The sequence below is a fragment of the Anomaloglossus baeobatrachus genome, chromosome 5 (assembly GCF_048569485.1).
Source record: "Anomaloglossus baeobatrachus isolate aAnoBae1 chromosome 5, aAnoBae1.hap1, whole genome shotgun sequence".
NCBI lineage: Eukaryota > Metazoa > Chordata > Amphibia > Anura > Aromobatidae > Anomaloglossus > Anomaloglossus baeobatrachus.
This window is the reverse complement of record NC_134357.1, coordinates 111,128,844-111,155,911: the sequence shown is the minus strand read 5'-3', so window position 1 is coordinate 111,155,911 and position 27,068 is coordinate 111,128,844. Positions and strand designations below refer to the sequence as shown.

The window sequence follows — 27,068 nt, the reverse complement described above, 5'->3', positions numbered from 1 at the left end:
GCCCATTATTCTGTATGGAGGACTATGTGGGGCCCATTATTCTGTATGGAGGACTATGTGGGGCCCATTATTCTGTATGGAGGACTATGTGGGGCCCATTATTCTGTATGGAGGACTATGTGGGGCCCATTATTCTGTATGGAGGACTATGTGGGGCCCATTATTCTGTATGGAGGACTATGTGGGGCCCATTATTCTGTATGGAGGACTATGTGGGGCCCATTATTCTGTATGGAGGACTATGTGGGGCCCATTATTCTGTATGGAGGACTATGTGGGGCCCATTATTCTGTATGGAGGACTATGGGGAGGGGGCACATTATTCTGTATGGAAGACTATTCAGGGGTTCATTAATCTGTATGGAGGACTATGTGGGGCCCGCAACTAGGTTGTCCCACAACTTTGTTCAAGTTTTACATTTTGGCCCTCTATGTATTGGAGTTTGACATGCCTGCCTTAGGCTACATGCTCCATCTTTTTGTGTTCACAAACTGCAGCCAAAACTGCACCTTGTCAGAGAGAGCCTGGAAATGTCACAAAAAATGCTTGTAATTGTAGGTGCGTTTTCGGTGCATTTTTGGTGCGTTTTTCACAACGTGTGTTTTTGTGACAAATGTTGACAAAAATGCAGGAAGAATGAACATGCTACATTTTATTTGTCACAAACTTGACATATAAAATGCTGACAAACTGCAATGTGCGCATAGCAAATCTGACTTCTCATAGACTTTGCTGGGAAGTCAAATGTCAGAAAGTTCTGACAACAAAAACTGCAGCAAAAAACACAGCAAAAAACGCAGCATGCGCATGTAGCCTTAGGCTATGTGCGCACGTTGCGTACAAGCCCTGCAGAAATTTCTGCAGCGATCTGAAGAGCACATGTGCGCTTTAGATCGCTGCAGAAATGTCCGTAGTGAGCGCCGATTCCATGCGCTCTGCCTGCAGCTCCTGCCATAGACCGTGCAGGAGCTGCCGGCAAAGCGCAGGAAAGAAGTGACATGTCACTTCTTTTTGCGCAGCGCTTCGGCAGTAGCCGAAGCGCTGCGCTCTTAAACGCCACGTGCGCACGGCCCCTGCACAGTCTCCATAGACTGTGCAGGGGACGCAGGACGCATGCAGTTACGCTGCGCAACTAAGCGCAGCGTAACTGCATGTTTTTACGCGACGTGCGCACATAGCCTTAAAGTGTTTTTACACATTCTGTAATCTTTTCAAACCAAGACATGTGGAGCATGAAACAAGATCAATGGGCGGCACGGTGGCTCAGTGGTTAGCACTGCAGTCTTGCAGCGCTGGGGTCCTGGGTTCAAATCCCACCAAGGACACCATCTGCAAAGAGTTTGTATGTTCTCCCCGTGTTTGCGTGGGTTTCCTCCGGGTTCTCCGGTTTCCTCCCACACTCCAAAAACATACATATAGGGACTCTAGATTGTGAGCCCCAATGGGGACAGTATTGCCAATGTATGTAAAGCGCTGTGGAATTAATAGCGCTATATAAATGAATAAAATGAAATGAATGAATGAATGAATGGGATTTCAAGGAATTATAGATGGATCACAATCAGAAAAAAGTTACACCGATTCATAGTTTATTATGTGTTTCAATTTAAAGGAGACTGTAGGTTGAAAACATGTGACTAGGTGATCATATACTGATCGGTGGGGTCAGACCACTGGGACCTGCAAAAATTGACAGAATCGTGGAATTTTTTATCCAAGTTCCAAAATGGGGCAGCAAATCAAATGCTGGACGGTTGCACCACTAATTTTCTATGGGGCTCTCATAAAGCCGAGCGTAGAGGTCGGCAGCCCCATAGGAAATGGATGAGGACTGGAGTGGAGTTCAGGATTGCGCACTGCCATTCATGGGACAGGGGAAAAAAATTCCCCATTCTGTTGATTGGTACATATGCAGCGCTCAGACTCCCAATGATCAATAACGCACCCCGAGGATAGGTGAGAACGTCTTTTCACTGAACGTGACTGTATTTCCTCATTATCCCCGCAAATAAAAGTGAAGAAAAAAAAACCTGACTCCAAGCAGAGGTAATCCTCCTCATATCTTTGCAGATTTGTACATAGGGTTATTTTGGACATTGAGTAAAAAGGAGACAAGGTCCCCTGATACTGTTATATATGGGTAATAAAAACCGGAGAAACAAGAGTATAATGCTTGCAAAAATGATTTTATTGATTACTGTGGCAATTAAAAAACCCCCAAGGGGTTAAAAGAAAGAAAGTAGAGAGAGAATGTGAAAAGGGGCCCAGAAACAATGGTTAAAAGCCAATCAAAAGGTATACAGAAATGTCCGAAAAGTACAGGGACAATAAATACAATGAAATTGCACAAAGCCCAAATAAATAAGTCAAATAACGGACAAAATTGGAATAAATAACATATATAAAGTGCCTGTGTGTTAAGAAAGATGTAAACAAAGACTGGATGTGAGTGCCAGAGCTAAAGTGCTCATAGTGTAACCGGCGCCTCATCTTTTCTTCCCCTGATGAAGCTGGTGGTTACCTCACTCATGTGAAACGCACGTAGGGTGTTTTCTTTGGTCCCAGGATCCATGGTTTGCTGATCTATATTGATGCCTGTATTTGTGTTTTGAGACCTTTGAGAATACTGGTCTGTGCACCTTTATTTTGAGGCGCCGGTTACACTATGAGCACTTTAGCTCTGGCACTCACATCCAATCTTTGTTTACATCTTTCTTAACACACAGGCACTTTATATATGTTATTTATTCCAATTTTGTCCGTTATTTGACTTATTTATTTGGGCTTTGTGCAATTTCATTGTATTTATTGTCCCTGTACTTTTCGGACATTTCTGTATACCTTTTGATTGGCTTTTAACCATTGTTTCTGGGCCCCTTTTCACGTTCTCTCTCCACTTTCTCTCTTTTAACCCCTTGGGGGTTTTTTAATTGAATTTGCCACAGTAATCAATAAAATCATTTTTGCAAGCATTATACTCTTGTTTCTCCGGTTTTTATTGTCTTTGAGTATGCTTTATGCTCCTTAACTATTTAAAGGGGCACACTAAATGTAATCCCTATGGAAATTGTTATTTGTTATATATGGGTGCGTAGGAAAGCTCGGAGCATCTGTCTCTTTGAAGAGGTTTAAAAGGACCGGCTCTGGGATACTTGAGATGCCTCTCCCACTCCTCACACATTCCAAAATTCTCACTCATCTCCTTACCAAACTCCACAAGAAGCAGCGGAGAGACGGTGTATCAGTGTACAACAGGAGGAACAGCACAGATAGTGTCCAATAGAGGGGGCCCATACAGTCAGGGGTAGGAGTCGTTCAGCCGCATTAGCCCCATCACAGTTTCCATAAGCTGATATCTTTAGTCATTCATATCTAAATGAGATTGGTAAAGCACATTCCTACGACTGAGCGGGCACAGCTGCCAGCTCCTGACTGCAGAAATGCATGGACAGCAAGCCATTATAAAGTGCTATTAACTGTTATAAAGGGAATCAATATGCAAATTATCTCTTAAGAGTGTCACCCCCCCAAAATGCTAATTCAGCTACCGAAACATTTACATAGTGGACTTAGCACCTACTAGTAACCATTTTAGTGTTGTAATTGAAGCTATATTCACTTTTCATTATCTGCTACTAAGGGCGCTTTGGTGCACCCTTGACATGGCCACTTTTGCATTTCCAGCACTGCCCCCGATATTGATTGGCAGCGCATGCTATTACAGCTAGCAGTCAACTCCCTGCTCCTGAGCACTGACACTGGATGAGCTCAGGGCGGCAGATGCGGGGGCGCCCACTCAAGGCGGCAGATGCAGGGGGCGCCCACTCAGGGCGGCAGATGCAGGGGGCGCCCACTCAGGGCGGCAGATGCAGGGGGCGCCCACTCAGGGCGGCAGATGCAGGGGGCGCCCACTCAGGGCGGCAGATGCAGGGGGCGCCCACTCAGGGCGGCAGATGCAGGGGGCGCCCACTCAGGGCGGCAGATGCAGGGGGCGCCCACTCAGGGCGGCAGATGCAGGGGGCGCCCACTCAGGGCGGCAGATGCAGGGGGCGCCCACTCAGGGCGGCAGATGCAGGGGGCGCCCACTCAGGGCGGCAGATGCAGGGGGCGCCCACTCAGGGCGGCAGATGCAGGGGGCGCCCACTCAGGGCGGCAGATGCAGGGGGCGCCCACTCAGGGCGGCAGATGCAGGGGGCGCCCACTCAGGGCGGCAGATGCAGGGGGCGCCCACTCAGGGCGGCAGATGCAGGGGGCGCCCACTCAGGGCGGCAGATGCAGGGGGCGCCCACTCAGGGCGGCAGATGCAGGGGGCGCCCACTCAGGGCGGCAGATGCAGGGGGCGCCCACTCAGGGCGGCAGAGGCCTCTCATCTCAGACTTCTCTCTGAAGCCGCCTGCTACACCTCCGGATCCTTCATTGTCAGTGCAGAGGATGAAGGATTTGAGTCTAGGTAGTGATCATTGTGAGAAAGCATGTGCTGTCAATCAAAACCGGGGACAGGGCTGGATATGCAAATTAGAGGTCGCAATGGTGTACCAATACAGCTGACACCAGGGGTGCATTGCAACACCCTCATTTGCATATTTACGGTTTTTATTTCACTCACTTAGTGCTATTAATGCCATAGTGCGTTACAGATGTGATCATTTGGATGAAAAATCTAATTACTGGCGAATGAAAGCCTAAAACGTAAATTGCTGGCATTATTTTTAAGGGTCAAGTCCCCTACATAAATGTTTAAGCAGCTGAATTTGGATTTGGGGGTAAATTGAGGGACAATGTTTTTCTTGATCTATGTTGGTGGCTGGAGCTCAGTTTTTATAACAGAGCTCCAAATATCTTGTATGAACAATAAAAGGAGAAAAGAAATGATAAATTCCCCATGAGAATAGCAAGTTGTGGAGCTCAGAGATATGCCAGGTGCCCGCTGCTCCAGAGCTGCTCCATACAGCTTGTCCTACAGCCCAGGGCTTGATGCAGGAGACCTTTTCCTGTGTCAGCAAATGACAGAAGAAGGGCATTAAAGGGGTTTGCTGATTGCTTATTTTAATAGATAAGCCAGATCCCTTCTCTGCCAAAGCTAATATACAGAGCATGGGGCTAGTCAAACACTTCTTCAATCACATGCTGCCCAAGGACTGGCCAATGTCAGAGAAAGGACCAGAAAGAAGCCAGACTGCCAGGAGCTGGGATGGAGGAGCTGGAAGCCAATAAGGAAAGGAGGAAACCCACACAAACACGGGGAGAACATACAAACTCCTTGCAGATGGTGTCCTTGGTGGGATTTGAACTCAAGACCCCAGCAAGACAGCAGTGCTAACCACTGAGCCACTGTTCATTCATTTACTATTTATACAAATATATAAAGGGACCAATATTAGGAATTTTATTAAATTTAAGTTATGTATAAAATGTTAAGGGTCTGTTAAGAAAGCTGAAAGAACCTGAGTTTCTAACAAAGTTGGTCCACAATTTTTGGGCCCTCTGTGTCCCGTTGCAGTGAAAGAGCGAGATTTTGCTCTTGGCGCTCACCCTGCCTGTGGCACACTTTACCTAAGCTGGTAATGAACAGTGCAGTGTGTAACGTGCATGCACAACCGGTCTCTACTGAACGCTGCATGCACAGGATGATTGAGGGAACGCCACCTGTCCAGAGGTGAGAGCGGATCTCAAGGACTTAGGGTACCGTCACACTTTAGCGATGCTCCAGCGATCTGACCTGGTCAGGATCGCTGCTGCGTCGCTACATGGTCGCTGGTGAGCTGTTAGACAGATCTCACCAGCGACCAGTGACCAGCCCCCAGCGACGCGTGGAAGCGGTGCTGCGCTTGGTAACTACGGTAAATATCGGGTAACCAAGCGCTTGGTTACCCGATATTTACCTTGGTTACCAGCACACATCGCTTAGCGCTGGCTCCCTGCACTCCTAGCCAGAGTACACATCGGGTTAATAAGCAAACCGCTTTGCTTATTTATCCGATGTGTACTCTGGCTACGTGTGCAGGGAGCTGGCACTGGGTGCGTGAGAGTGGCGGACGCTAGTAACCAAGGTAAATATCGGGTAACCAAGCAAAGGGCTTCGCTTGGTTACCCAATATTTACCTTGGTTACAGCTTACCGCAGGCTGCCAGACGCCAGCTCCCTGCACATTCAGATCGTTGCTCTCTCGCTGTCAAACACAGCGATGTGTGCTTCACAGCGGGAGAGCGACGAGCAAAAAATGAACCAGCACTGTGTGTAACGAGCAGCGATCTTACAGCAGGGGCCAGATCGCTGCTCAGTGTCACACACAGCGAGATCGCTAATGAGGTCACTGGTGCGTCACAAAAACCGTGATTCAGCAGCGATCTCGCTAGCAATCTCGCTATGTGAGACGTACCCCTTACAGGGGATGCAGACGTCAGACCAGACGTGGCCATTGGCCTACTCAGCGGTCATTTCCATGCAAAGTATAGTGAAAGTGGCACAGAGTATAGTTCATTTGCACATGCATGTCAGGTTATAAGAAGTAGTAAAATTAGACTATGGAAGCAAATTACAGTGATGGGAGCTATTCAGAAATGGGAAAGCTGCTGACAAGTCCCCTTCAAGGAGACGCACCGAGGCTGCTGCAATATGGTGTCCATACATACTGAGCTCAAAAGGAGAGATGGGATTTAGTTTTTTTATTCACAGGCCTAATGGCTACACAGTAGTCTCCAAAGTGTTATTACACAGAGAATAGGAGGGTACGAAATATTGTTCCAAAATCATGAAATGTCAGCACTGCTGGTGGACATGGTTATGAAGAACAACTCTGTAGATTTGGTTGATTGCCTGTGACAGATCGGCTCTTTCTACATGACATTATTTAGTACTTCTGCAGAAATATAAAGAGCTTAGATTCCAGTGCTAAATGTGTAAAAAGGGTCTGCTCAACCACCACATATAAAAATGGGGCCGTGTCATGTGGCAGAGGGGACCTGGATGCAGCCTCCACACCTACGCGCCTGTATGTATACTGGTGCACTGCTGTGAATGGCATGAGGGTATGATGAACCCAATCGTTTCAGAAAAGACTTCAACTGATCAGAAACCTCATTTCCTGGTTGCTTTTTTGCAGTCAGCTTGAAAAAGTAGGGGCATCAAAACGGGATGGTGCGAATACAGAGCGCCTGATATAATAGGGAAGAGAGTCCATGGGAGTCCAGGCTGCACTGCGAGATATCAGGACACATATCCTGGTTCAGTGACAGCTCTGTGTATGGAGAGTGGTAACTGCACCCAGCACTGACTGACAGCCAGCTCAGCATTACACCCAGCTGTCAATCACTGTCGGGGGCGCATTCACAGCTGCTGCTCATTATAGCTGTGACTACAGGTAAGCTATAGTGCTTACCGGGAGTGTGACGTAGTCTGGGACACACTACATATTACCAGCTTGCCCTTCCCCAGGAGTCTGCCTCCACTGATGACTGCTGCATAGAAGCACAATACTATTACAAGCTCAACAGGGAGTCAGTGCTTGGAGAGTGGATTTTTAATAAAAGGAGGACAGAATGATTATAAAGTACAAACCACTGGGCAGCATGGTGGCTCAGTAGTTAGCACTGTATGTAGCCTTGCAACGCTGGAGTCCTGGGTTCCCACCAAGAACAACATTTGCAGGGAGTTTGTATGTTCTGTGTAAGTTTGCTCCGGGTTCTCCTATTTCCCCCCACACTAAAGACAAAACTGAAAGGGAATTTACATTGTGGGCCCAGAGGACAGCGATCATGATATCTGTAAAGCGCTGAGGAAATTAATGGTGCTAAATAAGCAAGGAAAATAATAAATAAACGAAAAGATGATTAAAAATTAAATGCCACACGTATAGTGAGGATTACGAGACTTGAGGGTATCAAAGCCCCAAACATACTGCACATAGCTGATAAAGATGGCGCTGTAGATTTTACTACATTGTAGTTTGTCCACCCATTCATTTTCCATTGGAAAAATCCAGTACATATGATCCTATCCTAACCCCTGTCTGGTACCATGAAATAAAAACATTAGCTGTACCAATCTGCATGGTGTCACATTAACCCCATGGTACCAGCTAAGGACAAAAAATAGGTTTGGGAAACCGAGTGCAGAGAAGTGATGCTTACATCTGTAAATTGTGCACAAAGCCTAGACAGAGCCGGCTAAACACAAGGCTACGGTCGCACCGCTAAGATGCCCCATGGAAGGATTGCATGTAAACGGCTTCTGGCGGATCCTATGGGGGCATGGATGGTGTTTATACAAGGAGGCCGCTCACCTGCTGAATGATCTTACAGTCTTTCTGAGCATGCTCTCTAGGAGGGACTTTACCGAACAGCTTCCAGCCGGGGGCACTCGATGCTGCAGATTTCAGGTCCTTTGATCTTTTAGAAAAGAAGTTCCTGGAAGAAAAAGAAAGACATTTTAAAAGGGCTGTTTTAGCCATCAAGCCACATGAATCATCAATGAATGGATCTGACACCTCCCCAGAGAGCAGAGATTAACAATTAGTAACAATTAGCAGGATGCTTCTTATCAAAATAACAAGTCACATAATATTGTACACCGGAGCTCAAAATAGTGAAGATCACATCTCCGCTGATAGAAGCAGGACAGGGGCCGGTAAGCCAAGGGTATGACGTCTCCTAACAATAACAGGCAGCAACAAATAAGTTAAGAAATTAATCACGGTTTTTTTAAAAGCTGAAGTTTATAGATTTCCTCAAATTGACTCTACCCAAAAGTAACTGACTCTTCTGTCTTCACAGTCCTGGACAATTTCCACGGCAGACAAAGTGCCTGGAAAAATTAATCCAAGTTTTTTGGGGTTGCTTGATGACATAATTTTTTACTGAATGGCAATGAAAAAAAGATACCGATCAGACCTCTTAGGCCTAAGCCACACGGCATGAAAATCAGAGCGAGTGGAGTGTGATAGAACATTGCATTCCACTCGGACCAATAGCCTGTGTGTCAGCACCCATGAGCGATTATTCTCTCAGCCCTAATTGGGCCGAGAAAACAATCGCAGCATGCTGCGGGTGCAATGTGATCCAAGTTTCGTTCGCACCCATTTAAGTCTATGGGGTGAGAGAAAAAAAAAAATATATATCGCACTGCACTCGCAGTACACAGATGTACCGCGAGTGCAAGGCGAGCGTGACAATAGTTGGTAACGGAGGAGAGAGGGAGATAAATCCCTCCCTATCCTCCACAGCGCCGGCCCTCCCACGACAGCTGTGCTCTGATCGCACGATCGGACCTCAGTCGCAGCGACACTCGCATAACACTCGGCTCTGCTGTGCTGCCAGTGTGACCCGAGTGTCATGCAAGGATCGTGGTAGATCCCAGTGTGGCCCCGGCCATAAACTTACAGCAAGTTTAGGTCGAGCTGCTCTTTAATGATTTAGGTGAGTTTCAGAGGAAACTTACAATTCTCAGACCAGTAACATCTGGAAATTGTGGCCGTGTGTTGCTTTAAATTTCTCATCTATATAATGGAGATGTCGGCCATTTAAACATGTAATATCTTGCCCTAAAACACACAAGCCTAGAATATGCTTTTCATGTGTGAAATCAATTACATGCAAAAGCATCGTGAGATATGGCTGTGAATATAGGCCAACTCCCATTCCTTTGGGTCTTTGTAAACTGCAATTTTCTGTGTCCATCGAGTCCTTGATGTATAGCAGACAAGTGCCACTGTAAAGGCAAAAATATGTAATATGTATGTAAATATGCTGCCCATAGGCTCCCAATGTATATAGATTTTTTTTTTTTAAAAATACCCCTTGGCAGACGTTTTCTCAATTTCTCTGCTGTGCCATTTCATATAGAAAAAGGGGGCCACAGACACAAAAGGGGGGCCACAGACCCAAAAGGGGGGGGGGCACAGACACGTGTGATGGAAGCTCCTCAAGCATTGTAGGTTTTCAGATCGCTTTTGTCAAGATTTTAACAATTTTTCCAAACATATTGGAATCTGAATACATTTTTACAGAACTGTTGGTGCACTTTTTGCCTCTCTGGATTTTTTTTTTTTATTTACACACACACACACACACACACACACACAATGATCAAACAGTTGTGTAAAAATACAGCTTCGGCTCAGTTTTAAAGGGAATCCATGACTAGGTTTTTGTTACCCCAACTGAGAGCAAAATAATTCTTTTCTCTGCTGTAGATTTATCAAAACTACAGTAAGTAGCCCAGTAAGTGACACCGCTGGAATTACAATCTCTGCCCTTACGTTATGTTGCTCTCAGATGAGGTGGTAAAACCCTGGTGACAGATTCCCTTTAAGGCTATGTGTCCACGCTGCGGATTTTGCCGCGGATTTACCGCGGATTTTCCAAAAATCTGCAGCAGCGGCACTTCCAAGCCATTTCAATGGCATTTTGGAAATGCTGTGTCCATGCTGCGGATTTTTCCGCGGCGGATTTGCCGCGGATTTTGATCCGGAAAGATCTGCAGCATGTCAATTATTGTTGCGGATTTTGGTGCGGATTTTGGGTATAGAATGGGGAAAAAAAAAAAAATCCGCATCAAAATCCGCGGCAAATTCCCGGAATTCCCGGTAATCCGCGGTAAATCCGCGGCAAAAATAAGGTGCGGATTTGCCGCGAAAGTCGCGGATTTTCATGCAGAAAAATCCGCAGGTACATTCTACCGTGGACACATAGCCTAAGACTGCATGAGCTTCTTCGGCTGAATGTTATCGTTGGGAGCAGCCCTTCAGGTGATTCCTGGAAGCTCACTTTTTATGAGTATTTCTTCTGTAAATATACTTTAATGGCTCAGAGGTCCAGTTTAATGATGCAGCCGAATGTGCCATCACCATCTCTGATGAGATCTGACCTCGGTAATTACTTAAGTAACAGGTCAGTGATGTCTCCTCAGAAACGTCCTTTATTAACCACTTCTGGGTGGAGCCGCAGTTCTTCCAAGATAAATAGATCATCCAAATGCTGTAGTCACTTTCCCCTTTGCTGGAGAGTGGTGTGTGATTTCTCCTCAATCCTTGTGATCTACCACAGCTATTTCCTCTGCTCTTTTTCTTCCATGAAATCTGAGTGAAACCATGTGTCATACCCCCGCGTCCCATACAGCTCAGCACAAACTATGCAGCCAGCGCTGGAGACAACCCCAGGACTCAGACACCCTTTTTTGTTATTATTTGACCTTTTTCTTGTCATCCAATCACTTCAGGGCAAAAGAAAAACTGGTTCACATATGTATGATCAGGCAGCCACTTTTCTACAGTGTAATACAAAAGCAGCAAAGGGAAAGGGGAACAAAACTAATCTGATGGCTTCTTAGCTTGTGTCTGAGGTCTTGTGTCGACAATGAAATGCTGGATGCCCAAGCACAAAGCTGCAGAACGTTTCATCATTTGATTCCAGCTCAGCCCCAAAAAAGACTAGACTTACTGTATCAAGAACGAAGCCTAGAAGTGGCAATATATAGATTCTAGCCGGAATCGCTGATCTCCAAACTGGCAGATGTCTGGGGAAAGAAGGATGGGGTAGATTGGATTTCAGTATGCCTGATCCTTTTGCTAGGCCAGGATGCTGACAGAACACATTACAGCCCCCAGTGCTGTCTCCATAGCCATATTGAGCGCACATGTGTATGGGGGAGTCGGGAGAGTCCGTTGTGCTAAAGTCTATGGATTTAGGATGAAAACTTTGCTCAGTTATGTTAAAAATATTGGGTCAGCCCTCAATCAGTACACATGTATTTACTATGCCTCTGTAGGGAGAAAAGGAGAAAGAGGAAACTATCACTGTAGCCAACAGGAAAACAAGATCCAAGAAACGGAGAGGAGGAGAAGGACGAAGAAAATCAGCGCAGAGAAGTGATCCGGACGGCAGGAGCCTCTGGGGTCATGTCCAGTGTCGTGTCTGGCTGTGGCTCCGGTCCATACTGCACGTGATTTGGACAGCAAGATGTCCGGATTCCTGTGCTCCCATCATAAAGCTCGTTTTACAGTGAAAAGTCAGGACCAGACAGCTTCACAGCAGGGAATGGCTGCTCCTGAAATACAAGGAGGGATGGAGCCACTAGCACAGAGTAGCTTTCCTTGTGATTGTCACTATTAGGCTATGTGCACACTCTGCACCGCACACAAAAGGTCCGCTTCAGAGCGCAGCTGAAAAGCTCCGTTCTGAAGCGCCTGGTGCCTGCAGAATTCGTGCGCTCTGCTTGCTGACTCTCCCTATAGACAGCATGCAGAGCGCACGAAAGAAGTGACATGTCACTTCTTAGAACGCACGCTTCGGGCAGCAGCAGAATCGCTACGTTCTAATACGCCACGTGCGCACGGCTCCTGCACAATCTCTCACAATCACAATCTAGACTGTGCAGGGGACGCAGGACGCATGCAGTTACGCTGGGGACGCAGGACGCAGCGTAACTGCATGCAATATGCACACGTGCGCACATAGCCTTAGTGCCCCCCTCTATTCTGTCCATATGTCTGCAGAGAGCATGACAACCTGTAAAAGCTGGAAACCAGGAATGAGTCCAAAACACTAAAGGGAATCTGTCACTACGTTTTTGCTCCCCCATCTGAGAGCAGCATAACGACCCTGATTCCAGTGATGTGTCACTTAGACTAGTTTCACACATCCGGCTTTTTGCCTGTTTCCCGGATTTGGCGCACTCCAGTACAGTGTATACAGCACAATGGCAGCGCAACAAGCTCCGGTCACATGCCGTCATGTGACTGGAGCGTGTAACCCGGAAGTTACCGCTGTGCCATTGTACTGCATCACACGGTACTGGAGTCCGCCGAATCCGGCAAACAGCCGGATGTGTGAAACCAGCCTTACTGAGCTGTTTGCTGTCATTTTGATAAAATCAATATTTTCTCTGCTGCAGATCTAGCAGTTATATAGATCTCAGGAATATGCTGGACTACCTGCAGCACACCAAGTAGTCCTCTAATGATAATCTACTGCTGATTAATCAGTGATTTTATCAAAACTACAGTAAGCAGCTCAGTAAGTGACACATTGCTGGAATCAAGATCTCTGTCTCTACATTATGCTGCCTCTCAGATTAGGTGGCAAAAACCTGGTGACAGATTCCCTTTAACAAATCTTGGACTTGACCAGTTTTGGGTTAAGGGGTTTCCATGAATAATTATTTATGTGCCATAGTTTGTCTAGTGAAAAAATAATTTACTGTTCTCATCTCTGCTCCAAATGCTGCCTCTTCACCGCTTCCCCTGGTCTTTGTTGACAGGCTGCAGCCAATCTCTGGGCTCAGCAGTTGTGTGCCAGCCATCATGACATCATTTTCAGCCCAGTGATTGGCTGCAGCATGTGCACTGCATTATTGTAGTTGGGCTGCCTTCAATATGGAAGGGGGGTGTTATGCTAACACAACCTTTCATTAAAGTAAAATGGGGTTTTCATTATGCAAAACAATCAGAAAATTAAAGGCAGGATCCACACATCAATGTGTCGCGGTCCGAGTGTTGATAAATGGACGCATGGATTGGCCGCTTACAGCCTGAGGCTTGTGAGACCCGCGGTCAGTCCGCATTGTGGTCTGTGACATATGTGTGAATGAACCCTCCATGATGATCTCTAGCATGAGTCCAGTGGGGCCGAGGTTCTTATTTCTGCATTCACCACTGACATCGCTGGAGACGTCCTTCCAGTACAACAACACGACGGAGAGGTCCTGCATAATCAGCTTCTAATGAGGGAGACCAGTCAGGAGGACACGGCATCCAAAAAATAAACCACAGATTCCATGCCACCTTTATAGACGCATGAGCAAAACGCATTTATAATTAAAAGAGCAACATTTAATGGTGACATTGAAAGGGACGAAAATAAGAAAACAGCAATTCCGCACTGGGAACCAGCTGAAAGGCAAAATACAGCTAAAGGGACGGGGCTGTGATTGCCCGATCTGCAGATTGGTGACCTTCACCCCCCACCCACGCACGCAAATTATTGTTGACATGAGGGTGGGGGTATGACTGGCGTATTCATCCTGCAATGTGGATATTCTAGACCGTTTCATCCTTTGGATGGGGAATGTCACTATCCATCTACCACCATGTCTAAATGTAAATGTCAGGTCTGACCTCGGAGACCACTAAGGGCAAACCAATAGCGACTGCAGCTACGAAATGTCACTAATACTTAAAGAATATTTTTTTTTTTTCTCAGTAAATCAATAGTATATGTGAAAATAAGAAACTTTGTAATATATCATTCATTAGAAAAATCTGCTTCTTTCTCCTCCTGGCCCGGTCATTCCTTCTCAAAATTCTCAATTTACAAGTAAAATGTGTCTGCAATGAATCCAGACTTTCCCATTACTGTGATAGGAGATGACAGTTGGTGCTGGTGAGATTCTATGGAAAATAGTATCTGTCATTTCAGGGGAATTTGCAGCAGAAGTTCTGTCGGCCTCCAGCTCCTCGCCCTCCATAGAATGTTAAAAGGAACCGGTCACAAGGTTTTTCCCTTATGAGCTGCGGCCACCACCAGTAAAGCTCCCACAAGATGGAAGCGGTACCAGACCGAGAGACACCCATCACTCCAGACCGCCTCCTAGGTGAGCATTATAAAGCTCTTTTTTACATTATACAGATCGTCCTGGGCTCTTATATACAGTATTCTAGAATGCTGTATATAAGGGCTCACTGGCAATGGCCGCAGCTCAAAAGGGAAAAACCAGGTGACAGGTTCCCTTTAAAAGCACCAACTGCCATCTACTATCTCTGTAAGGACGGGGCCACATGGGGACTAATGCGATCCTTGCATGACACACAGCTCACGCTGGCAGCACAGTGGTAGCCGAGTGTCATGCGAGTGTCACTGCGACTGAGGTCCGATCATGCGACCGGACCACAGCTGCAGGGGATAGGCCGGCGCTGAGGAGGGGCGGGCCAGCGCTGAGGAGGGGCGGGCCAGCGCTGAGGAGGGGCGGGCCAGCGCTGAGGAGGGGCGGGCGGGATTTATCTCCCTCTCTCTTCCGTAGCTGGCTATTGCCATTCTCGCCCTGCACTCGCATTACACCGGTCTATGGGGCGAGAGAAAGATCGCACTGTGCTCGCATTACACCGATGTAATGCGAGTGCAGTGTGATCTTTCTCTCACCCCATACACTTGAATGGGTGCGAGAGAAAGTCTCGCATTATAAAAGCAGCATGCTGCAACTATTTTCTCGGTCTGATTAGGCCTGAGCAAATAATCGCTCACGGGTGTTGGCATATAGGCTAATGTTGGTCCAAGTGGAATGTGATGTTTTATCGCACTCCACTCGCTTCGATTTTCATGCCGTGTGTCTTAGGCCTAATGGTAAAGTCCTCACTGAATACAGATTTTCTCAGAATTGAGAATGACTGATCAGTCCAGGAGGCAAAAAGCAGATTTCTCTTTTAAGATATTACAAATGAGAAGACCCCTTTAAGGTCCCTTGACACAGGGGGATAATCTGAACGACTGTTAGGAAACTGATGTAATGAATGAAAAGTAATTCTGGTGACATGCACTGAGCAGAGAATCTCAGGCAGAGAGGAGGTGAAGGAGGAGAGAAAACCTGACGCTATTTCCACTGCACATCTGACTGAGTTGACATCTAGTCGTCCGGATGGTTTATTCGTTGATTGGAATAAATGAAGCTTAGCAGCTGCCCACGTGGAGAGCCACAGTCTGGTCTTTACTGGAACCTTTTAAAGGGAACTGTCACAAACCACCGGGGGGGTCACTCAGAAATCCCCCGCGCTGGCTACCAGTACGTCACAATCGGGGGGTAACAAGTGGGGGTCACCCCTCCTTTATACCTCCCGACCGACAGACAGAGCACGTGACGCGCTCTCTAGCGCCCCTCTTATAGTCAGGCCAATTATGGAATTGCCCGACAATAAGCAAGGAGGCCGCTATACTACTTATGCCGATTATTGAAGGGTCCCCGGTGAGAGTAGGGTATATATTCCCCCGACCTCCGCGGGCGGAATATATAAAATCTCCCCGAATCTCACTGGCCTCCCCACAATAATCCTTGGCACAACTCGCTGCCACCAACCGCTTCACGGTAACTATTAGCCGAACACACAGACGTGGGATTCAAGATCGAGATAACAGAACAGCCCAAGATTAATTATATAATTTAATCAGCCTAAAGCACACTAGAAACTACAATATATACAATAGGGAATCTACAGAATATACATATGTCAGAGTACAGTTACAATCAAAGCATGGGTTACAAACAGGCATACACAGTTCCAGCAGTTACCTTGTTGCGTCTGGCCACAGGGGGGCGCTGTACCCAGGTTTCTAGGATCCTTCCCACAGATGTTTCCTACACGTGCCCCCAGCGAAAAGAACACTGGAAAATGGCCGAAGTAGGGTTATCAACCTGGGCAAATCCAGGTCCCCTCCTACCTTAGTGACCTCAGAGGGAGCACTGCTCCACCCCTGGCTTGAGTTATGGACAATCCACAACATGGAATATGGGCCATAACTTTGCCTGGGAGCGTCGTAGGCGGACGCCAATGCTCTCATTGTGACAGTTATGAATTTAGCTACAGAACGAGGGGACTCATGACCTGTCTGCCAGTTCCCCATTGGCTGATATCACGCCTGGGGCATTTCCCAATGTCCTGCTCCCATAAAAAGGGTGTGCCAGCATCGTCCGCATGCGGAGACACCATTTTTATGGTTGCCATATTTATCGGAAATATGGCTTGCGAGATATGAACCATTTTTTACTGGAGTCGTTCTGTCTGGCTATTTCCATAGCCTTGCTAACTAGCTAGCAGCCCCCACTACAGGGTCACGGCAGGGAGTCATCCTGTGTCCATTGTCCCCAAGCCACCTAATTTCCATATCACAGGACATGGCCATGGAGGTGTAAGTGGAACACTGAGAACAAGAAGGGAGGGGGCACTGCCAGGGAGTGATGAGGGATTATGACTGGAGTCATAATTCATCTTCATATCCCGGGATTTGCCTCACACCTCCCCCCTTTTGAGGGCGCTAGGGGGCAGCACACTCCGGTGTTCCCCCGTGCGCCCGTCCGCGACCTCTCCTTGTCGGGACAGCCCGTCTGCGTTACCGTGGTCACGGCCCCTTTTGTGGCGAATGGTGAAGTTGTATTGCTGGAGCGCAAGGCTCCATCGCAACAATCGCCCATTCGTCCCAGAGACGGTGTGCAACCAGCTGAGGGGATTGTGGTCCGTCTCCACGATGAAGTGGCGCCCGTATAGATAGGGTTGCAGACGCTGCAGGGCCCACACTATGGCCAGGCACTCCTTCTCCATCGTGGAATAGGCAACTTCCCTTGGTAACAGCTTCCTGCTCAGGTACAAGACTGGGTGCTCTTGGCTCGCAGAGTCCACCTGGCTGAGCACCGCACCGAGGCCGAAGTCACTGGCGTCGGTCTGTACTACAAACGGCCGCGTGAAGTCGGCTGCCTGTAGCACGGGCGGGCTGGACAGGGCGTCCTTTAGGGCCCGGAAGGCTGTCTCGCAGTCCATTGTCCAATCGACTGCAGAGGGCAGCTTCTTCTTGGTGAGGTCCGTCAAGGGCTTTGCCAGGCTACTATAGCATGGAACAAACCTCCTATAGTACCCAGCGGTCCCCAAGAAGGACATCACCTGCTTCTTGGTCCTGGGGGTGGGCCAGGATGCGATGGCTTCCACTTTCTCAGGCTCGGGCTTCAGTGTTCTCCCACCTACCCGGTGACCGAGGTACTGGACCTCGCTCATGGCCAGCTGACACTTTCCCGGCTTGATGGTCAAACCTGCCCGGTGGATCCGCCTGAGCACCTGTGCTAGATGCTCTAGGTGGTCCTCCCAGGTGGGACTGAAGACGGCAATGTCATCCAGGTACGCGGCCGCGTACCCTTCAAGTCCCTTGAGCAGGGTGTTGACCATCCGCTGGAAAGTGGCAGGGGCATTCCTCATCCCGAATGGCATCACCGTGGACTCGTACAGTCCAAATGGGGTAATAAAGGCAGAGCGTTCCCTGGCCTTGCGAGTCAGGGGGATCTGCCAATATCCCCGGCTCAGATCCATGATGGTCAGGTACTGAGCCCCGGCCAACTGATCGAGCAGGTCATCGATGCGTGGCATTGGGTACGCATCGGCGACCGTGACCGCATTGAGCCCCCTGTAGTCCACGCAGAACCGAGTGGTTCGGTCCTTCTTAGGGACGAGGACTACAGGCGAGGCCCAAGCGCTGTTGGATGCCTGGATCACCCCCAGCTTCAGCATCTCGTCAATCTCCTGGCGCATGTGTTGCTGCACCTCCAGGGAGACCCGATATGCTGAACGCCGGATCGGGGGATGATCCCCAGTGTCCACGTGATGGACAGCCAAGTCAGTCCTTCCGGGCTGGTTGGTAAACAACCCCCGGAAGGGGAGGAGGGTGGCCCACAGCTGGGACCGTTGGTCTTCCAAGAGCTGGTGGCCAACCTCCACATCCTCAATGGATCCGCCTGCCCTAACCTGGGCTAGCATATCCAAGAGGGTTTCCGCTTCTCCCTCCTCGGGCAGGTTGCACACGGGGAGCGCACATGCCTCCCGCTCATGATGTGCCTTCATCATGTTCACATGGAAGGGCTTCCGCCTTCCACGGGCAGGGTCCAGGGTGACCAGGTACGTTACAGGGTTGAGCTGCTGGTACACGAGGTATGGGCCTTCCCAGGCTGCCTGAAGCTTGTCCTGTGGTACGGGGACCAGTACCCACACCTTTTGACCCACTTGGTAGGTCCTCTCACAAGCGTTCTGGTCGTACCAACGCTTCTGATCGGCCTGGGCTTGAGCCATATTGTCGTGTACCAGTTGCGTCAAGGCCTGCATTTTGTCCCGGAAGCGCATGACATACTCGATAACCGACACTCCAGGGGTGGCCAAATCCCCTTCCCAAGCCTCTTTCACCAGAGCCAGGGGTCCCCGCACACGTCGCCCGTACAGGAGCTCAAACGGTGAGAATCCTGTTGAGGCCTGTGGAACCTCCCGGTAAGCAAATAACAGGTGTGGGAGATACCGCTCCCAGTCACGCCCATGGGAGTCGACCAACATCTTAAGCATCTGCTTTAAGGTGCCATTGAACCGCTCGCACAGGCCATTAGTCTGTGGATGGTACGGGCTGGCCACCAGATGTCGCACCTGGACTTGCTTACAGAGGGCCTCCATCAGCTGGGACATGAATTGGGTCCCCCGGTCAGTGAGCATTTCCTGGGGAAAACCCACTCGGGAGAAAATCTCCAGCAATGCGGTGGCCACCTTGTCAGCCCGAATGGACGACAAGGCCACTGCTTCTGGGTACCGGGTGGCATAGTCCACTACCGTCAGTAGGAAGCGTTTCCCGGAGCTGCTGGGGATGGCCAGCGGGCCGACCAGATCCACAGCCACCCTCCTGAAAGGCTCATCGATGATTGGCAGAGATACCAGTGGGGCTTTGGGGCGTGGCCCCGCCTTCCCCACTCTCTGACAGGTTTCACACGAACGGCAGTAGGCAGCCACATCGGCCCCCATTTTTGGCCAGTAGAAATGCTGGTTTAACCTGGCCTTGGTCTTAGCGATCCCTAGGTGTCCGGCCATCGGAATCTCATGTGCGATCCGCAACAACTCCGTCCGGAACGGATAGGGTACCACCAACTGTCGGTCCCTGGGCCACGCCTCCGGTGAACCCTGCTGGACCGTGGCCCGGTACAGCCGTCCTTGGTCCCAGACCACTCGCTCCGGGTCCGAGTCCGAGGGAGGCTGTGCCGCCTGCTCCTTAAGAGCTTTCAGGCTGTCGTCAGCTTCTAACGCTGCCTGAAACCCCTGACTAGATGTGGCCAGAATCGACGAGACTGTCACATCTTCAGTCAGTACCCCGGGACCTGTGTCCTGGCCTCCACCTGACTCGGCTGCCACTTGGTCAGAAGGGGAAGAGCTATCGGACCTCCGGGAGGCCCCTTGGCTTCCAGCACTCCCACTGCGGGTGACAGCGGCCACAGCCGCTGCGACCGTGGGTCGTGCCTGCTCCTCCTCCGTTCCTGACCAAGTCGCCGGTTCAGGCAGACCTACCTGGCTTCCTGACACCCCGGTTGTGGGGGAACCATGCACCGAGATCTTACCTGGGAGCACTTCCGCTCCTGGACCGGCCCCAATCTCACCTGCCTGTTCCCCTCCTGCAGCAACAGAACCCCGCTGTGAAATCTCTGGGGACCCCACATTTGCTGTGGTAGCCCCCACCCCACACACTGGTCCTCCCCCTGCAGCACCCTGCTCTCTGCTTATCCCTGCAGAGGGCAACAGATCCCAGCTCACAGGCTGGTTACTTGTAGAGGCATTGTCACACCTTTCTCTGACCCCCTCCCCTGTCACAGCTGCAGCTGAGTGTGTGTCTATGGTGTCTATGGTGTCTATGCAAGCAGAAATATCAGAGTTCACTCCCTCCTCCCTTACATCATTCATAGATAACACATTAACATTGTTAGGAGTCATGTCAGTACGGGCTGAAGGTTCAGCCCTTGGGGGGGGCCCAAACTGGGAGGTTATCTGCCCCAAATCTGTCCCAAGTAGCACGTTTGCAGGGATCCGATCAGTTACCCCCACCTCCCTCACCCCCCGCCCTGCGCCCCAGTCCACATAAATGTCAGCAACAGGCAGCGCCGGGTCAGTGCCTCCAATCCCGGAGACAGCGAGGGTTTTTCCAGGGATCAAGTCTTGGGGGGACACCATCTCAGGCCGCACCAGAGTCACCTCCGAGGCGCTGTCTCGCAGTCCTATGGTCACAGACCGGCCGACGGTGACAGGTTGGAAGCTGTCCAGGGACCTACCACCACCCCCACCCACACAATACACCTTGGGCGGCCCTTGGGACGGGGACGGAGCCGGGGCCTTGGGACGCTGAGGGCACATGGCCTTGAAGTGTCCAGGTAGGTTGCACTGGTGGCACAGTCTTGGTTCCGCCACGGGCCTGGAGAGGGGAGTTGAGGGGGACACCCCCTGCAGTCTAGGGGCAGGTGGGGCAGTCGCAGAATTCATCTTACCCCCTCTCCAGGTGCTGCTGGTGGCCGCTCTCCTGGCCTCAGGGGCCCGGTTGTTGGTGTAGTCATCGGCAAGGGCAGCTGTAGCCGTGGACCCCTTTGGCTTCTGGTCTCGGATGAACTGGCGGAGATCCTCAGGGCAGTTCCACAAGAGTTGCTCCGTGATGAACAAGTCCAGGATCTCCGGTCCGGTGGAAAGCTGCAGGCCTTGGGTCCAGTGGTCGGCAGCTCGGGCAAGTGCCCGCCGGTGGTCAGCCCAGGAGTCCTTTGGTCCCTTCTGTAGGCTCCGGAACTTCTTGCGGTAGGACTCTGGAGTGAGGTTGTACTGTTGGATCAGGGCCCGCTTGATGGTGTCGTAGCCCTGATCTGCCTCAGCAGGCAAGTCCCCAAGGATATCCAGGGCCTTACCCCTTAAACGGGGGGTCAGGTATTTGGCCCACTGGTCCTTGTCCAGATGGTGCTGCAAGCAAGTCCGTTCAAAAGCAGTCAAGAAAGAGTCCAAGTCTCCATCCTTCTCCAGCACTGGGAAGTCCTCAACACGGACCTTTGGAAGTTTGGTGTCTCGAAGGTCACATGTGGCTGATGAGGGCCGGAGCTGAGCTAGCTGCAGCTGGTAGTCACGGTCTGCCTGTCGCTCTTCACGCGCTGCCTGCCGCTCTCGCTCCGCAGCCTCACGCTCTGCGTGCCGCTCCGCAGCCTCAGCGTCACGCGCTGCCTGCCGCTCTGCCCTGCGCTCTGCCAGGAGTTCCTTGTAGCCCTTCTGGTCTCCAGCCTGGAGAAGGGCCATAGCCATTTGAAGAAGGCTATCCGAGCCTCCCAGGCTCGGTGGGATGGCACGTGGTGATCTGCGGCACGCTGCAGAGCTAGGCGATTCACTGTCCCTTTCAGAGCGGAGGGCTGGCATCTGGCTCGTTGAGGAACCTTGGGTGAGCTCCTCCTCATCTTGTCCAGCAGTGCCAGGTTGCGCAATGTCCTCGGCAGAACGGTTTTCTGGCGTCGAGCTCCTGGAGGACTCGTGGGCAACCTCCTCATTGCTGTCCACAGCACCGTCCTCCCTCTCTTCGGCTCCTGCCTTAGCATTGGCCAGTTGCATAGCTCTGCTCCTGGTGCCATCAGCCATTCTTGCAGACTTTTGGTCACTGACACAGAACTGACACCTGATGCCTCCACACACCTTACAGTATCTGCACTCTGACACTCTAGTGTTGAGCTAGTCTGAAGACCCCAGCAGCCACAGCTGCTGCAGGCAGTCTTTAGTGTCTGGGAGTATGGGTCTCACACTCACACACACTATTATCTCGATCCCACCGCTATGCCACCAATATGTCACAAACCACCGGGGGGGGTCACTCAGAAATCCCCCGCGCTGGCTACCAGTACGTCACAATCGGGGGGTAACAAGTGGGGGTCACCCCTCCTTTATACCTCCCGACCGACAGACAGAGCACGTGACGCGCTCTCTAGCGCCCCTCTTATAGTCAGGCCAATTATGGAATTGCCCGACAATAAGCAAGGAGGCCGCTATACTACTTATGCCGATTATTGAAGGGTCCCCGGTGAGAGTAGGGTATATATTCCCCCGACCTCCGCGGGCGGAATATATAAAATCTCCCCGAATCTCACTGGCCTCCCCACAATAATCCTTGGCACAACTCGCTGCCACCAACCGCTTCACGGTAACTATTAGCCGAACACACAGACGTGGGATTCAAGATCGAGATAACAGAACAGCCCAAGATTAATTATATAATTTAATCAGCCTAAAGCACACTAGAAACTACAATATATACAATAGGGAATCTACAGAATATACATATGTCAGAGTACAGTTACAATCAAAGCATGGGTTACAAACAGGCATACACAGTTCCAGCAGTTACCTTGTTGCGTCTGGCCACAGGGGGGCGCTGTACCCAGGTTTCTAGGATCCTTCCCACAGATGTTTCCTACACGTGCCCCCAGCGAAAAGAACACTGGAAAATGGCCGAAGTAGGGTTATCAACCTGGGCAAATCCAGGTCCCCTCCTACCTTAGTGACCTCAGAGGGAGCACTGCTCCACCCCTGGCTTGAGTTATGGACAATCCACAACATGGAATATGGGCCATAACTTTGCCTGGGAGCGTCGTAGGCGGACGCCAATGCTCTCATTGTGACAGTTATGAATTTAGCTACAGAACGAGGGGACTCATGACCTGTCTGCCAGTTCCCCATTGGCTGATATCACGCCTGGGGCATTTCCCAATGTCCTGCTCCCATAAAAAGGGTGTGCCAGCATCGTCCGCATGCGGAGACACCATTTTTATGGTTGCCATATTTATCGGAAATATGGCTTGCGAGATATGAACCATTTTTTACTGGAGTCGTTCTGTCTGGCTATTTCCATAGCCTTGCTAACTAGCTAGCAGCCCCCACTACAGGGTCACGGCAGGGAGTCATCCTGTGTCCATTGTCCCCAAGCCACCTAATTTCCATATCACAGGACATGGCCATGGAGGTGTAAGTGGAACACTGAGAACAAGAAGGGAGGGGGCACTGCCAGGGAGTGATGAGGGATTATGACTGGAGTCATAATTCATCTTCATATCCCGGGATTTGCCTCACAGGAACCAACCAGCAGGATTTCATATATAAAGTAAAGCCAGTGCTATACTGGTGCTCGGATGGTGAATGTAAGCATAGCTTTTGTACTGAGATTGGATGTTTTATTTCATAAATATGTGCATGTAAAGTTCCAGCAACGCCCTGCTATTTGATTGGCAGATGCAACAGGAAGGGAATATGTGTAAGACCTGACGCACATATTCCCTTCCTGTTGCATCTGTCAATCAAATAGTGCATTGCTGGAACTTTACTTGCACATATTTCTGAAATAAAACATCCAATCATAGATCAAAAGCTATGGCTACATTCAGCATCCTAGCACCAGTATAGCACTGGCTTTACTTTATATATGAAAATCCTGAAGGTTGGTTCGCTTTAAGAGCTGTAACTTTATTTTTCTGTCAAAGCAGGTGTTTGAGGGCTTGTTTTTTGCAGGACAAGTTGTAGTTTTTAATTACCGTATTTTTCGCTTTATAAGACGCACTTTTCCTCCCAAAAATTTGGGAGGAAAATGGGGGGTGCGTCTTGTAAAGCGGTACCTGGGGGGGGGGTGGGGGATTTCCTGTCTGAGGCAATCGGGCGGCCGGGTGCCTGTGCTTGCGTGCGGTGGCAGCCGAGTACCCGTGGCTGTGTGCGGGCGGCAGCCGGGTGCTGTGTGCGAGCGGCATTCGGGTGCCCGTGCGGGCGGCGGCCGGCTGCCACCCTCACACAGGCACCCGGCTGCCGCCCTCACACAGCCATGGGTACCCGGCTGCCACCGCATGCAAGCACAGGTACCCGGTGGCTTGTACGCAGGGTGGGTGGGCAGCCTGCTGGCTGCCACTCTGTGCATGCGGGGCGGGCGGCTGTGCAGCATGTTACCAGTTGTCCGCGGTCCCACTTTCAAATGATGACGCCGGTGGAGCTCTTGGATAAGAGCTTCATCTGCGCACGCGCTGCTCCGAGAGTCAGCGCGTGCGCAGATGGAGCCCTTGGATGAGAGCTCCATCTGCGCATGAGTCGCTCCGGGTGCCATTACTTGAATCGGGACCGCGGACACACTGGGAAAACACCGCATCCGTCTGCTCCACCACTGAGCAGTCCCCGCCGCTGCCACCACTGAGCAGTCGCCGCCGCCACTGCCACCACTGAACCGGGACCGCGGACACTCACTGCACCGGCCTGCTGCACGGCTCACCCGCCACCGCTGCTGCCGCCACCACGGCTCCTGCCACCACGAAAACCACCGCGCCTGCAACCACGGACGCCATGGCACCTGCAACCATGGACCCCACTGCCACTGACCCGCCGCGTCTACCAGCACAACCTGTGCCTCCTGTGACCCCGCTTCACCACCACTGCTGCCCCCCTCCGGTAAGAGAACACCGGAGTATAAGACGGACCCCATTTTTCTTTTTTTTACCTTTTTTTATGTCTAAGTTTGGGGTGCGTCTTATATTCCGGTGCGTTTTATAAAGCGAAAAATACGGTACCACATTCCTTTTGCCATACAATGTACTGAAAACTGTGGAGAAAAAAAAAAGTCCACGTTGGGGGAAAAGGCTGTGATCAGCAGCATATATAAGATGGTGTACACCTATACAAGTCTATGAGTGCGTGTGAAACGTCAGACTCCACTCAGATAACATCAGAGTGCAGCTCAATTTACGCTGACACAAAGGAAAATTAATCTCTCCTCCTCCTCACCTGTGATCCCCCATTATAGCATGTGACAAAAATGGAGCACAGTGAAGGACCCTCGGCTCACGCTCGCAGCAGTTAGAGCTGAGTGTCATTAGCATATCGCATCTGATGACCTTACATATTAAATATACACCCGTGTGACCACGGCCTGAGAGACAGATGTCGGCTATGGAATATAACCGGCAACAGCATTGTGTGGGGGGAGCTGAACTCCGCAGCCCATCCATACATGTAGACCCTTCGCAGGATGTTAATTCACATTCTAATGTGGTAGGGGGTTAAAGAATCACTTTAATTAAAAGCAAAAAAAATATTCTCATGGCAGCCATAAACGTTAGTTGAATGCTCTGCAGTTCAATAGACAATGAATGAAGCCGTGGCTGAGCATGCGCACTTCCATTTCATTCAGTACAGGGCTGAAGCCCCATTCTCGAGATTACTGGGGGTCCCATTGGTTGGACCTTAAGTAATCAGCAACTTATCCCTTATCAATGAATAGAGAGTAAAAGGGTTATCCCCAAAAATCAAATTATCGCATCTCATAAATGCTGCACATTCAGCTGCAGTCAAATACCAGATACATGGGGTATACAGTGTCTTATATACATACACCTAGAGGCGTTTGGCCATTCATTTGGAGTACGTGTCTGGTCTTGGCGTTTCCAAGCTAGTCCTGAGCAAAGCAAGATTAGTCTTCTGCACTGCGCTGCCCATTGTTTTTTCGTAAAAAAAAATAAGCTTTAGGACAAAGAATATTTACAGGCGAGTAAATCTTCCAAGATACCAGCACAGCAAGAACGGTACGTGTGTGAGGACGGTGTGTGCAGGCCTGGCACTCCGCAATCAGCTGCATCTCAGGGAGGAGGTCACACACTTCTACCATGTAGATCCCTTTCCTGCTGCAAACAATAGCGAGAATTACCAAGACGGACACACCCGACGATATATCATTCCAAGACACAAACTAAGATACAGATGAATAGTCATTTTATTCCAATCACTGTGTGCGATATAAAAAAAATATATATATATATATATAAGCCGCGACCTCTCACTATGCCCCTTATTGGGGGCAAGTTCTTTATATAACTCCCAGGTTAATCTATACACAGCAATATATGGGAGGGGGGGGGGCGGATAGAATCACTGATTTGGTTCCTCTGCTGGATGAGCCACTAGCGGTATCTGACATCCGCTCACTCCGCGCCCCACTGTGACCCCAGCATTTATGTCTGCAAGAGATCCGCAGTTATGGATGGTGTATGGGCACCACTGGGCTCTGTTCACATCTGCATTATGCTTTTCTGCTGGAAAAGAATAGAAAACAGACTTCATAGCTGTAAGGATACAAGCCAGACTCAAATGTTCAGGCTTTAATGGGGTCCTCTGGGCCATCATTTTGCCAGGAAAAAAAAAAAGTGTAGCATGCTGTGATTTTTCCTGCCTTTTCTTAGAGGGCATTTCACTTTTTTTTTCTTGACAGGGCTGTAAACTCTCGTCCTCTAATGCTGAAAGAGTATGTATGGTATTTGTTATAATCGGGAGATGCACGCTCATTAGAAACTCTTCATTATACGCATTCCACAAAACAACGGGATTTATCATCTTTTACAACTTGTGTGTATGAGCACATTTTCCACCCCATGACTTTCCCCGCTGTCACGTGGCCTGATATCTGCACAAACGGTTAGGTCTGGAAATATTTGGACAGTGTCACACATTTTGGCATTTTATCAGTTCACCAAAAACATATTAAAGATA

At 49.8% G+C, this 27,068-nt stretch overlaps 1 protein-coding gene across 1 annotated transcript in view; it reads right to left on the bottom strand.

The window, feature by feature from the left end:
* Positions 1 to 27,068, bottom strand: part of TBC1D12 (TBC1 domain family member 12) — a 148,132-nt gene that overhangs the window by 95,091 nt on the left and 25,973 nt on the right. Inside the window, exon 2 of the mRNA XM_075348763.1 lies at positions 8,283 to 8,406. Coding sequence (XP_075204878.1) covers positions 8,283 to 8,406 — 124 coding nt within the window. The remainder of the gene's footprint in view (positions 1 to 8,282; positions 8,407 to 27,068) is intronic.